The sequence below is a fragment of the Centruroides vittatus genome, unplaced genomic scaffold (assembly GCF_030686945.1).
Source record: "Centruroides vittatus isolate TY-2023 unplaced genomic scaffold, ASM3068694v2 scaffold_3046, whole genome shotgun sequence".
Lineage (NCBI taxonomy): Eukaryota > Metazoa > Arthropoda > Arachnida > Scorpiones > Buthidae > Centruroides > Centruroides vittatus.
Genome location: NW_027122699.1, coordinates 2,165,739 through 2,183,709, shown reverse-complemented (window position 1 = coordinate 2,183,709; position 17,971 = coordinate 2,165,739). Strand labels below are relative to the sequence as shown.

At 28.3% G+C, this 17,971-nt stretch overlaps 1 protein-coding gene across 4 annotated transcripts in view; it reads right to left on the bottom strand.

Annotated features, from left to right (window-relative positions):
• The window catches only part of LOC136988123 (probable phosphorylase b kinase regulatory subunit alpha), a 48,088-nt gene that overhangs the window by 8,744 nt on the left and 21,373 nt on the right, over positions 1 to 17,971 (bottom strand). For 3 of the 4 annotated variants that reach the window (XR_010882721.1, XM_067285944.1, XM_067285946.1), the window contains exons 15-26: positions 17,846 to 17,955; positions 17,491 to 17,635; positions 12,329 to 12,401; positions 6,948 to 7,039; positions 6,681 to 6,863; positions 4,358 to 4,631; positions 4,197 to 4,278; positions 3,926 to 4,003; positions 3,761 to 3,837; positions 1,781 to 1,859; positions 1,528 to 1,657; positions 1,361 to 1,459 (exon numbers count right to left, since the gene is read on the bottom strand). Coding sequence is in view for 3 of the 4 variants with exons in the window: in XM_067285944.1 (XP_067142045.1) it covers positions 1,361 to 1,459; positions 1,528 to 1,657; positions 1,781 to 1,859; positions 3,761 to 3,837; positions 3,926 to 4,003; positions 4,197 to 4,278; positions 4,358 to 4,631; positions 6,681 to 6,863; positions 6,948 to 7,039; positions 12,329 to 12,401; positions 17,491 to 17,635; positions 17,846 to 17,955 (1,422 nt within the window). In the remaining variant the exon portion in view is untranslated. Of the gene's footprint in view, positions 1 to 1,360; positions 1,460 to 1,527; positions 1,658 to 1,780; positions 1,860 to 3,760; positions 3,838 to 3,925; positions 4,004 to 4,196; positions 4,279 to 4,357; positions 4,632 to 6,680; positions 6,864 to 6,947; positions 7,040 to 12,328; positions 12,402 to 14,500; positions 14,646 to 17,490; positions 17,636 to 17,845; positions 17,956 to 17,971 lie in introns of all 4 variants that reach the window. The other variant, XM_067285945.1, reaches the window with a different exon arrangement.

Below are 17,971 nucleotides of genomic sequence, written 5' to 3'. Positions count from 1 at the left end.
CAATACAAAGCCACCATAAAGAAAATGAAATGTATTAATACTTTTGTTGCTGATCAATGCTATTTTTTATTATGTAACTCGCTACCATATGCCAACAATTGAAATTTGTGTCATTTGGATGCTGAATAGTTTGGTAAATTGCATATGCATTATTTTTCAGATGTCATTTATTTATATCTGGAAGTGTAAGAAGCATTTTGGAGATTATATCTATTGCTTGGTTTCTTACTTTCTCAGGAATTTTCTTCAGTCGACAAAAACAAATCAGCATGTTCAATGCGACTTTTTCCAATGGTGACAAGAGATTGTTAATTAAGTTAGCCTCTAGTGTAGTCTGGTAAAACTATTACCAGTTATAAGATACAGTAAGCAAGTAAAGTGCAAAAATGACCATCCACATTTGAATTAGGCAGACAAAAAACAAGCTCCTGGGACCAAAATCTTGGAGACTGGTTGAGATTTACACCTTAAACTAGATAGGTGATTTAACAAGAGGAAGTTTATGGATGAAGACAAGATGATTGTTACGTTTGAATCTACAAATATAAATTATTATTCTAAGAGTAACAGTAACTAATATATATATTATTTTGGAAATAAACTGTTTATACAAAGCTAACTTGAGTGTACAGGTGTATTTCAATAAACCTTCATTACACATCATGCATTGGACATGTCATCAGTTAATGAGAAGGGAGTCTTTTATATTAAAATAAAAGATACTCTTCTCATTAACTGATTTAACAGATTTAAGCTAACTAAACTGAACTAGAAGCAGGAAAAAAATTAATTTTTAAATTATCATCACAACAAACTGAAAATTCCATTCTTTTAGTTTTTGAATAAATTTTAATTGAATTTTATTCAAAAAATTTAACTGAGTTATAGCAGAAAATGTCTTCAAACAAATTAATTACAGCATCTTTCAACAAATGAATAACATTTCATTTTGAAAATTCTGTTATATTGTGAAAGTTACAATGTTGCTTCCAGCACATCATCTACAAAGCCATAATTACATTTATTGCACAATAATAGAAAATTGTTGATGCAAACTTCACAGAATGCACAAACAAATTATAAGCATTAAAATTTGACATATTTAAACAGTTAATGCAGATTAAGGGGTTAACATAACTGTTTAATTATGCAAAGCTGAATTACAATTTAGCATTGATAAAGTTATTAAGTTTTCAATGCTTTCTTTATAAATGAAAGAAAAATGAAATGATAAAAATTTTAAAATTATCTTTCTTTTAAATTATAAAAAGCATTGAAACTTAAAATATTTTATCAAATTAACAGAAATTATGTTAACAAAACATTTCTGCACAGATATTTACGCTGTTAACTTACATACCGCTTTTCACTGCAAACTCTTTTCCACTAAGTATGTGATGCAACAATGTTTTCATTTCAAATGGGCTCAAGTTTAATAAATGTTCTGAAGCCTCCTCACCTGAAGAGAATAAAAATATTTAATAGTGAAATTTGAATAATTATGTATAATACAAAATAACTACATACCGGAACATTTTAAAGAGCGTCCGAGTTCGGAAGCCATTACTTGAATAATTAAACCGACTCTCATTCGCAACATTTCACTAAACAGCTGTGGTTCTGTTCTAATGAACATAGCCAAATACACCAAAAGTTCCTTCAAGAATAAATAATTTCATTTATACAAAATTTTGCAATTATTTTGATAATTAAATGGTTAAGATATTAAGACATCAATTTGCAATTCACCTATCAAAGTTCTAATATCTATAATACACACCTGCGTGAGCATCGCCGTACTCTGATCACAGTCGTGAGCTTTCTGTATGATATTTCGTAATTCCTTAGAAGGTAAAGGTCTATAATATATATAAAATTATTACTTTTTTAATCTACATATATAAAAACGAATGTATGTCTGCTGCTGTCTGTTTGTCCTTCATGCATTACCACACCATTTATCCGATTGCCATGAAACTTCGGAAAGTTGTTTAATACACTCCCGCGAAGGTTTCTGGCATATGTGAAGACCACATTCCCCCCTTCCAAAAATATCTTTATATATGGATTAAGGCTTTTATGTCCAACAGATGGCGCTAACTCCGACGACCTAAGTTTGCTTTTCTGTGAGGCATTATGCTTTTATGTGAAAATGGACTAAAGCAGATCATTTTTCTATCCTATCTATATAAATAAAATATAACGTTCGTTTGTTCCTACCGATTCCTTTGAAATTTTTACACAACGTTGCATTCGAATATGCACGTGTTTTTATATAATATACATGTCGAAATTCCCCCAACTGGGGGAGATGGACGGGATTAAGGCTTACCGTGAAAAACTCGGCTTCTATTATACTATTTTACATGCAGTTTTTTGCGTTTTTAATTGCGTTTTAATAGGTTACGTCAACAGAATATATAACAAAAGGGATTTTTTGATATTCCCCAGCAGGGAGATGGACAGGATTAAGGCTTATTGTGAAGAACTCGGCTTTTATTACACTATTTTAGATGCGTTTTTGATTGTGTTTTAATAGGGTACGTCAAGAGAATGTACACTAAGAAGGAATTTTTTGAAATTCACCCCATGGGGAAGTGTTATACATTTATAATAGATACATTTTGAGCCACAACAACACATGGCTGGGTCAGCTAGTAAGTTATAAATTACAATAAATGGCAGAGAAACCAAACACAAATCAAACATTTTTCACAAACTTATAATTGTATAAATATATTAATATTAAAAGATAAATAATGTAAAATATATTTGTTATGAAATAAATTTTGTAAAATTTTCAAAACAAATGATCTTCCAAAAATAATGCTACCATTTTAGTTTAATATAATTATATTAATGTATGCATTGTACACCGATCAATAGAGTAAATGTCCAAGTTTCATCCACCATCTGCATTCAAACGTCTTTTTGACTACTGCCTCTCGACATTCAAATGATGTTCTTGATATAACATAATAAACTTTTCTAACTTTTCTAAACTAACTTAAAATTTTCTAACTTGGAAACTTTGGAATTTAATTAAAATAGTCTTGAATTAATAATTGAAGAGTACATTTTATAAAATTTTTTGGAAGACACAAAAAACATTTTACATTTTGAATAACTCATTTAAACAGATTCTGACTTTATGCTGTTTCAAAGATCTATGGGTAAAATAATATTTAAGTATGTTTTTAAACTTTTTAGTTTTTATTGATTCTGTAAATAAAATATTTAAAACTGTACTTAACTCATTGTTGTGCCAAAATTTACATTATACAATGTATTTTGAACTAGCTAAAAAGTCTATTTTATTCACTTTCGCTACACATTTACAATCCTCAGATTTTATAAAATCAAAAATTATGGTGTGGTGCTTTACAAGCCAGAGCAGCATTCTTCTGCTACACGACTTTAAATATAAATACAGCAGTTACCTTTCTCATAGCAAAAGTAGCAAATTTCTATGGCTGCATATTGCACCAAGTTATGTATTATGATCAAAAGGTTGTACTTGACTGGTTGTTGCACTGAGCCCTTCAATTATTAAATAAAATTTCTCTTTCAATTCCAGTATTAATGTATAATTTAAGAATTACTACTTCTAACAAAATTTGTCAAACACAAAATGTATGAAAAAATTAACGTATGGTTTTATCTGGATAATTCAGACAATTTTATTAAGAAATGAATTATTTCTAAATCAAAGATATTTAAATAATATTGCTGTTTAGTATATAAAGATTAAAAAATTTACCGTGTTATAGTATATTCATTCATAGGCGGCATTCCTACTGTAATTTGTTTCTGTCTTACTAATAAGTCAGCTACAGCCTAATTATAAAAAAAATTTTTTATTAATTTTAATAATAAATGTTTAAAAAATTCTAAATCTTGTAAAACTGTATAGAAAATAACATACTTTTGTAAGATCTTCTACCCTTTTCCCTAACATTCCTGCAATATGTCTAACAAGACTCCATTTCTTTTCATGACAAGCCTATGAAAGTAATTAAATTATTGTTAAATCTGTTAAACATTTCATTTTACTTATATTGAATATTAGATTTCTACACACTTCCAAATAAATATCATTGAAAAATCTTCAATGACTAACAATTTTATTTGGAAATCAAATTTAGAATTACTTATCAACTAAATTATTTATTTAAAAAAGAAATTTTTAATTCTACCTTTTCGTAAGTAACTTTAAGCAGATCTCTAACTTTAATTGGATTATCTGGAGTACCGAGACCCGTATCCCACTGTACACCTCTAAAACGTTAATTTTATTATGTAATATTAATTATTTTTAAATTATAACAATCAATATTAACAATATTCAAAAACCTACTTTGTAACTACAAGATAGTGCAATATATCTCCTTGTTCTTCTAATATTTCAGTTTCTTTAAACATGTTGATGAGATCTTCTCCAGTAACACCTTTATCAAATTGTAATTCGGACATGGTCCTACTACGATTCTTTGCGAAATCGGACTCCCAGGATTCTTCTTCTTCTTCGTACGGAGGACTCTGTCCACCCTCTGCAAACTCGACTGTAGGGCTGGCCGGAGAGGAATCATGGATGTTCTCTCTCTCGTAATTAGCTCTTAGGCGAGTTAGTTCTAATAATAATTATTCATGTAAATTAGGTTTTTAGTTGATATTTGAAAATTTTTATTAATGATATTACTCAAATTGCACAAATAAACCTAAAAATACATAAGTATTCTTGTTCTTTTATTTAAATCTTCTTCAAATTATATTTAACATAAAAGATCAAATATAGAACTCAAAAATCAAAGCTTTCTTTAGATTTTAGAATACATTCTGAAGCAGCTTTAAATACTAATAGAGAATAAATATGTCCATTTTTATCAAAAGTAAGTAATTCTTTGAATTTATTTGTATAATTTGAGGATTTATCAAACTAAACTTTTCAACAAGGAAGAATATGTTTCTTTATGTTTATGCAATATATAATTTTTGCAAATACAGTCAAACACTGTAATACATTACACATTATGACCAGGGAGATGTTTTTTGACTTTAACATTGGACACAATACTTATGATCTTAATGTTGTCATCATTGGTAATGCAGGTATATGCAACACAAATGAAATTTGCTCCAATTTGAAAAATTACTCTCCTCTCTTACAGTCAGCATTTTGTATGCTCTGTTAATATTTAACAATTAATTAAGACAGTTGCATGGTCATTGGAAAGTGGAAATTTTTTGTTTACTCTTTCTGCCTTGTAAGCACTAAAAGTACCCTTATTTTCAGGACCATCATAGGTTTGATCAGGTTTATAATGGGGAGGCAAGTGGTGAAAGAATAGGGCCTAACACATCCAGGACAGACCATCACCTGAAAAATTCTTGGGGGTTTTTGACCTGCACAGAGTAGTAGACTGATACCTTAACTGTTTCAGCCATCTCAACAACAAAAAAACCAGAAGTTTATAGGATCAAGTAGGATTTTTATCAATTTAAAAAAAAAAACAGTTATATTGTTTAAATAGTGGAAATAATGAAACAACTGAACAATAATATTAAATACTGTAATTAGTTCATAATTTTAAAGTTAAAAACAAATTTCTGTTTCAACAAACTTTTATAATTAAACCAGCAAATAAAGTTTTTAATACATTTTGACAATTTAATATATTTGCTGGTTTAATTATAAAGGTTTGTTGAAGTTATTTACTATATAACCAGCTTTGAGAAGATTTAAAACTTATGTTTCCATCAAAATCCAAACAAATAAGTTATTTTTAAATTTGCAAAGTTTTACATGAGTTCAGCTCCTGGATTCAATTTGGTTGATAGGTTAGCTTGCTATATCCAGTAGCTTTAATCATCATTCTAGCAACTCTAGCTGCTGTCAAGAAAGGAGCATTGATTCTTTAAGTCGATGTATCTCAATAAAGTGTATATTTGCAGTAGCACAAAAGTTTATTCATTTATTTAATTTTTAAACATATCCAAACAACATAAATCATAGTGAAATAACCAGGAGAAAATTTGGCTTTTTCCATTTGATGACATAACATAATCTTTTGTAAAGTTTACTTAACAAGAACCTCATTAATACAAAGTGCCAAGTTTTAAATTTGTATTAACAGGTTTGACTGCATTGCTATCTCACATGCATTAATTCAATAATTCAATGCACATTTATTTATTAGTTAATTTAAATTATTTTCTAATGTCCATAAATCTGTGCTGAGTATAACCTCCAAAATATTTTTCAAATTTTCAGGCAAATTACATCCATCCTCTTATAGTTTGAAATCATTATCATGTAACTTTGTAACTATTATAGATCTTCTCTTGAAAACTAGCATATTTGACCTTATATTTCTGATAAAATTAAAATAATTCTGAATAAAATGGCTTTTAATATTTACTAACTTATCATTAATAAAATAAAAAAATTTAATTTTTCATTCTATAACAACTTATATACAACTATTTAAATTTTTTATGAAAAATTGAGAATATATGCACTCATATCACTTAATAAATTTTTATATATGCACCAGTACAAGTATTCTATATTCTACACTTTGAAGAAGGGATAAATCAAACTATTATTGTCATTTTATAATTTATTGAAATAAATTATAATTTCTAATAGATAATTATCTATTAGTAAAAATAAAATTTACCCGGATCATAATTGTCAATCTGAATAGATCGTGTTCGTTTTATGATTCCACTAACTCCGGAACGTCGAGAGCGAATGCTGATTCTTCTTTTGCCAGCATGGCCAGAAACAGAAGTGAATCTAGTTCGGGAAAATGTTCTGTTTAGTTCTCTTTCTAGATATTCTTTCACCGAAGCATTCAGGGCTACAGAAAATAAATTATTATTAGACAAACTTATGATTTATTAAAATAGTTTTTTATTCTATTATAATTTAAATGTTTACATACTGTCTGGATCACCCTCTTCTTGATTTCCCAAGAAGCTTAGATTTGTAATGCAAGATGTACTCAAGAAATCTTCCAAATAACTTAGCGACACACTAAATATGAATATTAATATTTAAGAATTAGTTTTAAATTATTTTTTATTTATAAATTTATGTAATAATTTTCAAAAAGGCAATGTTATGTTTTACATTTCAAAGCAAAAATTAAAACAATCATAAAATTATCTCTAATTTATTCAATTTACATATGCAAGAAATATTAAAATTTATATATTACAATAAAAATAAATAAATAGATATTAAATTTGAAGTATAGTAGCTACATTCAATTATTTTCAATACTTGAATTTGTTGATTACTGCAGTGATTTGTAACCTTTTCTGTTGGGAAGAGATTAATATTTATTTGGTTATGTAAATATTGTAATTGTAAAAAAGTTATACCATGTTTTATATATAAATTAATTTTTTATGTAGAAGGAAATATCACTTGATACAAAAAAAGTTACAGAATGCAAACAAGAATGGAAACTCATTTTAAAATTCAAATGTCAATTTACAAAATTCCAAATTCAAATTCTTTGCTTTTATTAATTAATAATATCTATAATATTAATCAATTTTAATACTAATTGGATACAGATCATTATTAATTAAATATTAATCTGGTATTAATTAATTTTATTATTAAATACGAATGATTAGCAGAACTCATTATATCATAACAGAACTGAATTCATATTTTTTCAACAGTGGAAACGAATAGTCAATTTCTCTTGAAGATATATATGTAATTTCTATATGGCCATCGATTAATTATGTGTACAGTTTAAGTTAATGAAAAGGAGGAGTTATAAAAATTATATCCTTGTATTATATCAGGATGATGAGATAAAGAGTTTACACATTGTCTACAAACTTTTAAGTGATATTAGTGGCATACAGATTTGTTTTTATAAGTCTACGTACTTTTCATGTGAGTATAACTATAAGTTAGAAAACATTTACAGAACTTTTTAAGTCATTTCTTCAATGTTGGAGAGATCTCTAAACATTGTATGCATAGTCAAAGGGGAAGTGAACACAACTTCCTTTGATTATGAATAAATCTTTTGAAGGGTTTGCCAAAACTACATTATTGTACAAAACAGGGAAGAGAAAAATCAAACATGGCTCAAAAATTGTCATGTAATTAATAGACAGTCCTATCTCAAAATGTTTATTTACTTTAAGTTTTTATAAAACTTTTAGTTGTACTTTATTGAATTAATTATGTCAGTCATGTACAGTAGTATTTGTTAGCAAACTTTACAATTAGTACTATAATTTTTTTTAAAGTTTCAAACTGGAAATGGAGAGAGAGAAAAACAATCATCAGAGTAAGTTAAATAAACAAAATTATCATTAACAGAAAAATAAACTGAACGAAGATGTCACATTTCCAGAAATTCCAATAAAAGTGAATCTGATTTTTATTAGTTAGTATTCTAAAATTGTTTCAACATTCAAATGGTTTTAGATTGCTGCTATGATTTAAAAAACCATTGAGTGAGATCTGTGCAAGACATACACATCTCAAAAACACATTTCATCTTGTTTAAATTAATGTCTCCTTCACTTATTTAGTGTTTTTTATTGTGTAACAATTTTATGGAGTTATAAGTGTAAAAGACAGATTTATGCCAAAAGTTTTATGTATGTAAAATTTATGTTATATTAATCTACCATAATAATAATAATATAGCATAAAATACATACTGAAGTATATTTTGATTTACACATCATTAATTAAAGTTTTCAATAATTAATGATGTTAAATTAGAAATTAAAGGCTTGTACTAATGGAACTAGAGGGTCACTATCAGACGTAATTAGATAAAACCAGTCAATGTCGAGGTGACGGACTATCTCCGGTTAATGTTACCTTAGGATCCAAAATGGCAACCAGGGAAATTTTTCCCTACTTCGGAGATTGCGACGGGAAAAATTTTTTCCCTAGAGTCGCGACGTCGACGACGTGGGGAATTTTTCCCCGTTCGGTTTCTACCCTGCGTTCGACGTTGCCGAGTATCCTGTAACCTCGAAACGGAGACGGTAGTGTGTAAATTTGCGACGGTAGAGGGAGCCTTTTCGTGACGTCGTGCAAGAGTAAAATCGGCGGAAAATTCGTAGGTGTGTTACGAACGAATATGCAAATGCATGATCTGCGACGTGAATTCTGTTCATTTCTGGGCAATTTTATGCAAATCGACTAGTTTCCTGTTGGAATCGTTTACTGCTGTGTTGCGACGAATTACGTATTGGATTAATTGCTGTGTTTTTTTTTCGTAACGATATTTCATTTGCACACAAATTGCTATCTGTGAATATGTATTGTTATTAATTCCTCCAGTATTAGTAAGTATTTTTATTTCTGTTTTTACAATTTAATCCTAAAAGTTAGAGAACCAAGTAATCAGAAATTAAGGAAAGACCGTGTTTTTTTCCTCTCCTTACCTCCCCGCGTTTAGTTTATTGCCAATTGTTCGATAATGACTAGTTTTGCCGATTTGAGTTGCAACGACGAATTTTGGTCGAGATGCACTTCCCGTGATTTCTAAAAGTAAATGGAAGACGACTTTTCGGAGCTAGGTTTGCCTCCCCATATCGATAACGCATCGAATTTTGCTGTAAAATTAAGCATACAGCCGACCGAGTCCGTTTGCATTCATTGCGATGAAGATAAGAAATGCTTCATATGTCAGGTGAACGACAGATCAGAAAACACTGTGAATTGGATCGTTTGTAAATACGTGAATTCCGGCAGTACGATAATAACGGACGAATGGAAAGGATATATGCACATTGACGACATAGAAGGAGTAGCGGTCGAACATAGAACAGTCAACCATTCGAAAAATTCCGTCGACCCCCAAACAGGAGATCATACTCAGAATATCGAACAATCAAAAAGTGAGTAAAAAAAACTCCTCTTTTTGTTGTTTTTTATTGTTTATTTCGGTGAAAAATTCCGCGGAGTCTGCAGAGAAATTCAAGATGGCGGCCGGAACCACGGCCATCTTGAATGGAGGGAAAAAATTTTTCCCCGTCGCAGTCTCCAACGTAGGGAAAAATTTCCCTGGTTGCCATTTTGGATCCTAAGGTAACATTAACCCTATCTCCCATACTCTAATTTGACCTCATAAAAATGTATTTGTGAAAAAGTGGGATAATCTACATAAAACAACTCTCTTGGGCTATATGAATGCTGGCCTCCAGATTGATCAAGACAAGACAATATCTCAGAATATAAAGAAATGTAACAAATAATGTATCTCTCTTGATGACTGATAATTTGATATTCTAAAATGTTGTTACATTCAAATATCCAGAGACCAATCTTAATAAGATCATCATCATCCACGTAGTAATTCAATTATATAACTAGGCTGGAAACAGAGCATCCTTTGCTCTACAATATCTACTCTCAAATTAAAGTAAAATTGAAATACATAAATTACTATATATTGTATTACACCATTGATACTGTCTTATTGGATAGACAGGGCCATCACAAGCAGGCCTGTGAAGTGACTGCCACACGTGGGTGACATTGTCAAAGTACCACCAAAAGGCATTCCTAATTAAGTGTCTGATTTAAAGTATGAAGTGACAAAAAAATGAAACAAAACATTATGTTAATAAAGTAATATTGTGAATGTCAGCAATCCAAGTGTCGTTGCAATATATATTTTTAGGAATTTATACTGTTGCATGATAAAGCATATGTGAAGCATCCCTGGTGATGTTTGTCACTGGTCTGGCAAGAAATAAACTTGTATAACAACATAACATTTTCAGATGTTCATATCATCCAAACTCAATTCAAAGACATTTTGATTATCAAAAAATAGGAATTCGTGATATATTTGTAGTAATTCATAAGGTGCACAATAAATAAGAACTTGCAGGCAGGTGCGAGATACCCTAGTGGCAGCTTTGAGGTGAGATATCTGTTTTGCTACACAGTTCTCATTCATTCTTTTTATGTCCTTTAATCACCTTAGTCTTGAAACCTTAAGTGCTTTGACTACGGGAATTGTTTTATTTTCCATATATTTCTTTGTTATGTCTTCTCTATTCATTTGTTGTAGCATCTTTAATGGCACCAAAAATTTCAAGTGTTTTGCTTTCAGAATGAATTCATCTGATATAGTAGTGCTCCAGATTTCTGCACCATATACATCATAGATGATAATGGAGGGCAATGTGAATAAAGATCTGGATACATTAGACATTGCAGATTGGACAATAAAGGATAGGAAGGATACTGCTTGCAGCCAAGGACCTCAAAGGCCCACTGAACCGGAGATCATATACTTCATTATATAATTTATATTATTTTGTGTCTATATTTTTTTAAATAATATTCAACATTTAAATGAATAATTAAGTTGTATCAATTAAGAGTCAGACAAATCATAAATTTACAATAAACCTTGATTCAAGAATGTGTAATTCATATGTATAAATGGATATGAACTAACAATAATATATTCCCATTCTTAGAATGTATCAACTTTATAAAATAAAAAATGTTAATTACTTATAACTTGTTTCTTTGATTTCAAAGATCACAAATTAACTTTAAAAATGTAGGTAGTACCTTATACTTTGAACATTCCAGAGTTCAAACTAAATTCAAGAGAAATTTGATGCAGAGTTCAAATGATGCTTCTACGTTCAAACTGCACTCATTGTGTAAACATCGCTTCTTTGCACCCAATTAGTTTCTCACTCTCACTGAAAAAGCAACTCTTACAATATTCTTGTGTGTTTTCAGCACTTTTCTTGCTTTAGTTTTAGTATGTTCAGTTTTATATATATATATGTAACCCTTACATATTAACTATGACATCCAAGAAGTGCGTGGAAGCAACAAAGCCTAAGAGGAAGGTCATAGTATTGACAATTGAAATGAAAAAGAAACTCATTGTAAAGCAGAAAAGCAGTATGTGTAATGGATCTACCAACCATGTTTAAGGTGCCAAAATCAAGTGTGGAACCAGTAAATGCAACTTTAACTTTATTACACAATATTTACACATCTTATTTATTGTTTTCTTGTTTTAATTTATTATTTAGCACATTTAACTATGTTATTTTTACCTTAAATTATGTATATTTATTGAAATGTGTATTTTTTAGGGTCAGGAACGGATTAATTCGCTTTCCATTATTTCTAATGGGCAAAATTCATTTCGACTTTATGTTTAAAGTCGATTCAGAGTTTGAACAGCCCCAAAAGAAAACTAAATTCAAAGTACAGAGCACCATTGTATTTCCTCCTATATCATACAAATTAATAATTAATTAATAATTAAAACATGAAATCATAACTTACCGAGTACCGTTAATGTAACCACTTTTTAATTTCTTAATCGTGGAAATCATTGCTCCAGGGACTTTGTCATTTTCTGAAATAATTAAAATCAAAATACTTTATAACTTTTTAAATGATCATTGAATATCTTATAAAATTCAATTTTATAACTAAATAAAACTATTAATAACTAAAGATTATCTCTCCCTATATGGCATTTTATACTTATAAATAATATTCTTATGAGGTAGAAGTACTTTTATGTTGTAACTGAATGTATATTAAATTAATCCTTACTTTGGCATCAAAGTCAAACATATACTTTTCTGCCTTTATTGTTAAAATTAATGAAAATAACTTTAATATATCTAGTATATAAAATAACTTACTTAAAATTAATCATCATACTGCTTTCATTAATGGTCATTTTTTCACTTAATGCCTAAATCAATGGACAACTTTTTCTCTACATCAACATTTATTTTTGAATCAGATGATATTATGAATATGTGTATAGGGTCATCATATTACATCTGGAGTCATTTTTTGTAGGGAAGCTGAATACAGTATTTACATGCTCAAATTATCAGGTTATTAAAACGCTAATTTAATAATCAGATATTAGTAACTTATCTAAAGGCAAACAATACCTCTAGACAGATTGTTTAATATCTTTCCATAACCCAATAATTCAGCAAATTATCTAGTTGTGATTAATGAATTATTATTTATCATAATTTAATTTCAACAGTTTGACTAGGAGAATAGAAGGCAAATAAGGGCAACAAGAATCAGAACATTGACAAATAATCTCAACATTTTCCTTGTTAATTAACCCAGCATTAGTGTCAGGTTAACAGGAAAAAAAATAATAGAAACTCTTTCAATATATCAAAAATTTATATAGTTCAATAACTTAGAATGATATGTATGCATGTACTGAATATGTTGTAAATAAATTTATGGACTTATTGTTGCTATTATGCTCATTTTTGATGCCACAATTCTTCAGACTCACCAATTTCAGCAATAGATAAATCTGAACAACATGGAGAATCAAATCATAATGAAGATAAAGAGAATGAGAACAACAGAAATATGAAAATGAAAAACTTTACGATTCTTCTAAATATTCTACAGATAATGCAATTTTTGTCAATAAATAACTTTCCAAAAGTACGTCTGGGCTTATTTTTGTCATCTTTATTTTAATTAATACCAAATGATCTGCCATATTATCAGACTATAATAAGACATTTAATAATTAAATATAAAGTAACTTGACTAGAGGTAGGCAGTTAAGATCAGACAGAGGTCCTGGCAACACATCTGCACAGTAAGCAAAAGTTGTGGGTTCAAGTCTCACTCTGGATCAATTCTTTTGTTCCAGAACATTTCAAATTAAAATTAATTTATAATTATTAAAATCATCACGAGATGATGGCCTAACTGCTTACCTCTAGTCATACTACCTTAAATCTAATTATTAAATATCTTATTATAACCCAATAATATGGCAGATTGTTTGGTATCTCTTAAAAATTGGGTTTGTTTTAAACTAATTCACTTAATTACTTTAATTAAACCCGACTTTATGAAAATATCTCATATGTTTGCTTTAATATGATAAATATAATAATTCATCTTACTTTGTGAACCATATTTGTAGAATATCAAACTTTTGCAGTCTTTTTGATGTATTCTTGTAGAAGGAAAAACAAAATCATATATATTGAAAAATTATAAATAATTATCCTTAGTAACTTTTAATATATACTATGTAAATTTCTAAAAAAAATCCTGCAGAAGATCCCAATTAGAATCTAATCATCAAATATATGTAATAAATTCATAACCTTTTAATAATCAATAAGTTTATAATTTATTATTATATAGGATCATTACATACTAATTATAAAAGCATTCATGAAAATCAGAATTTGAGTCTCAAAAAAATTTCTCTCAGCATTTGAAGGAGTTCATTTTCATGCAAAATTAATAAACTTATCATGCTAGGAATTACATGCAAAATAAAGTATATTAGAAACAAAGGCATAAAACAAAAACTTAAAATTTTATATAACAAAAAGTAATTAAACCTGAAACTGAAATCTGTATCAGTATCAAAATATTCAGTATTTTCAGCATTTTGAATTTTTGAAGTTTATATTCAGTATTTTTTTCATGTCTTACCTAAGTGATAGTGATGAACTAGTATTATCATAACCGGTCGACCAAGCATGCGCCAATTTGTACGCAGAAAATTTAAATTTGAACGCATTGTACTTGTGAGAAGTTCGAAATCATTTGCCATGTAGAAATCTTCTCTGCCAAGATTCTAGATAAATAAACATAACTACAAAATAAGGGAGCCGAGCCAGAATAAGAAATGGTATAACACAATATATGCCAAATAAATGTTTAGTTTTTTTATAATGTGAATCTGACAGGCATTATATACTTTTTCAAATGTTTGATCAACTGTTTCTTTTCAGATTTTCATAAAAATCTTAAAAATTTTTATTGAAAATACTTTAATCTTAGATAAAATTGACATTTTCTTGAACTTGTGTACTTAAGAACAAACATATGATTTTACTACACCTCAAATTATAATAATACTGGATAAAATAATCCTAAATGTCTACATTGTCAGATAATGTTAAAATCTTTTTCTTAAAATGCAAAAACTTTCAACAATACAAAATTGTCATCATCAGGCTAATGAATGTAGAATGGAAAGTCACTACACAGGACTTATAGCATTCTCAAAATTTAAATATTTCAAATATTTAAACTTCACAATGGAATTTGAGGCTCATGAGTATGAGAAAGAACAGAACTTGAAATAAAACTCAAACAAAAACAAACGGTGCAACAGAACTCTCAATTTTTTGTTTACGGCATGAATTTGTGATACATTATAACTCATGCCATAAAAATTGAGAGTTCTGTTCGCACCTTTTGTTTTCCACTTTTACAATCACTTAACATTTTGTTTTATTGGTCCAAAAACCCCTTTTATGTTCTTTGAATCTGATGTTCATCCAAGTTCAAGAATTACTCAGAAGACCGTTTTATTCCCAGATATTTTATTTAAATGCATTTCATTTCAGTGTTTTTTCTAATCCCTCTTCAGTAAAGGTTCAATCTGTGATAAATTTTACAATCATTTTGTTAACATGATGATTGTTAATGTGATTGATGTTCAAGAAGTAGAACAATAGTGTAAACTCTGTCACATGTTGTACTTTTACTGAAGAGGGATTGGCAAAAACTCTGAACTGAAATGCATTTAAATAAAATATCTGGAAATAAAATGGTCTTCTGAGTAACTCTTGAACTTGGATGAACATCAGATTCAAAAGACAACACCTCATTTTATTCGTCCAAAAACCCCTTTTAAGTGGTTATAAAAGTGAGTGATTATATCCAGAAAATATTGTTAATTGTAGCTTAATACTAAATCATTTGTTTTTGTTTGCATTTTATTTCAAATTCTGTTCTTTCTTGTACTCATGAGCCTTGAATACCATTGTGAAGTTTAAATGTTTGAAATATTTAAATTTTGAGAATGCTATAGGCCTACTACACATAGTGATGTTCTATTCTACATTCATTAGCTTGATGGCAGCAATTCGGTATCATTGAAAGTATTTGCGTTATAAAAAAGATTTCAATGCCATCTGACAATGTAGAATTATATCTAATTTGGCAGGGATTTTGAAATCCTATTTATCTATAATACCAGACAATCAAAAAAAGCAGAACTCATCAGAAATAGTATTCACGAGTTTCAGTTTGGTAATGTTGCAAGTCATATTTGATAATGCGTTAAGATGGTGCAACATACATGGCCAACTCAAGTCAGACTACAAACATTGTCAAATTCTTCACACTATCTCTTGCAAGTTCACTTTAATCTGATTACCTGTATATCTTATAATTATACATACAGCATTAGATATCGAAAATAACTGATGTAAAATCCTCATTCTTTATTAAATTTGTATATAATAATTATATTCCTTGAAAAGCTTATAAATTTTAAGATATCTATGAAAATCTATTCTTTAATATTTTATATTAATTTTAAATAATTTTCCTCAAGAATTCAGTTTCACTTTTGATGTACTTCACTTCCTCTTTGTTCAATGTTTCATTATTAAAACTTTAAAAAGAACTAAATTATTGTGTCATAAAGTAACTTAAAATTTAATCCTGATGCCTTTTATAATTTAAATGTATTTCTTCAATAATTACATTTTTGATAATGTAATTATTAGATAAAAACAGATGAAGAATAGTTAAGATTTCAATAAAATCAGTGAATAAATCATTTGTATTGTAAGCTAATGCTTAAACTGTTTATTGATTAATATGGAGAGTAAATAAAATCAGTTCTGCTTCACAATGATAGTATTCATTACTAAAAATTACATATCAATCATAAGATTAAGAAGATTATTTTCAGATTTGTATCAATAAAGGTATTTTTCCTAAAGAATTTACACATTATGTTTTCTATAACAAATTGTAAATGAACACTGTTGTTTCAGTTTTCAGTGATAAAATTAATTAGCATTAAATAATGTTTAAAATTGATTAAAAATTTGAATTAAACTAATTGCTCTTAATTAGTTTTAATATTAGTTTATATTTTGTAACTATATTACAAAATATAAACTAATATTAAAACTGATAAAAGGTATAATTTAATAAATGCAAAAATAGCATTCGTCTTTCTAAATCTCAACTGATATTAAATGCATGTTAATCTGATTTACAGAGAGAAAATGAAGTACTAAAAACACTGAATTTCAGGTTTTTCATTCAAGAAATTTATCTGCCAGGTGCAGGTATTCTATTTGGCAAAACTGTATTGTGAGTAGCATATAAAAATAAAAATAACTTAAAAAAAAAAATTAAAAAATATGTAAAAAAATTAGAGAAAGAAAAGGAGAGATTAATTATAGTCTAATCTCTTTTCATATATAAACAATAAAAGAAGTTAAGTAAAGGGTATAAGAAGAATAAGTCATAACAAAACCATGCTGAAGAATACACATAAAACAAGCAGATTTGGTAATGTAACACAGCCCCAATAAAATGAAAGTATAGTTCTATCCATGCCTCAAAACACAATAAATACTTCATATTCATTGTTTAACATCCAAACCCACCTAAAATGGTGGAACTGAGAGGTAGAACAACGATGGGGCGTCCTAAAATATGCCAACTTGTCTTCAGGAAGGCAATTTCTGTCTTGAAAATGTCAATCAGAAGATCGGTATCAGATGCAACATAAAATCTTTGTTGGTCAACAAACTGGACAGTAGATTTTCAGCACACATAAGAACAGAAATATAGCACATATGTAATATTATTAAAAGAAGTTTTGAAAATGTAAATTAAATTTTTACAAAGTGTTAATTTAAATAATTAAATTTATATAGTCTCATATTTTTATTATAGAAATGTTATTGTTAGAATATTTCATTATTGCAAAGAAGTAAAACACAAATATTAAAATAATACCTGTGGGGTAAAAGCAAATATTTTGTCTTGAAGCGTATAAAGTTTGCTAGTACTGAGCAAACCAACGTCTTTTGACTGTCTGCCAGAAAGCATCAGTTTTTTGTTCCATCCTACATAAAAATATTA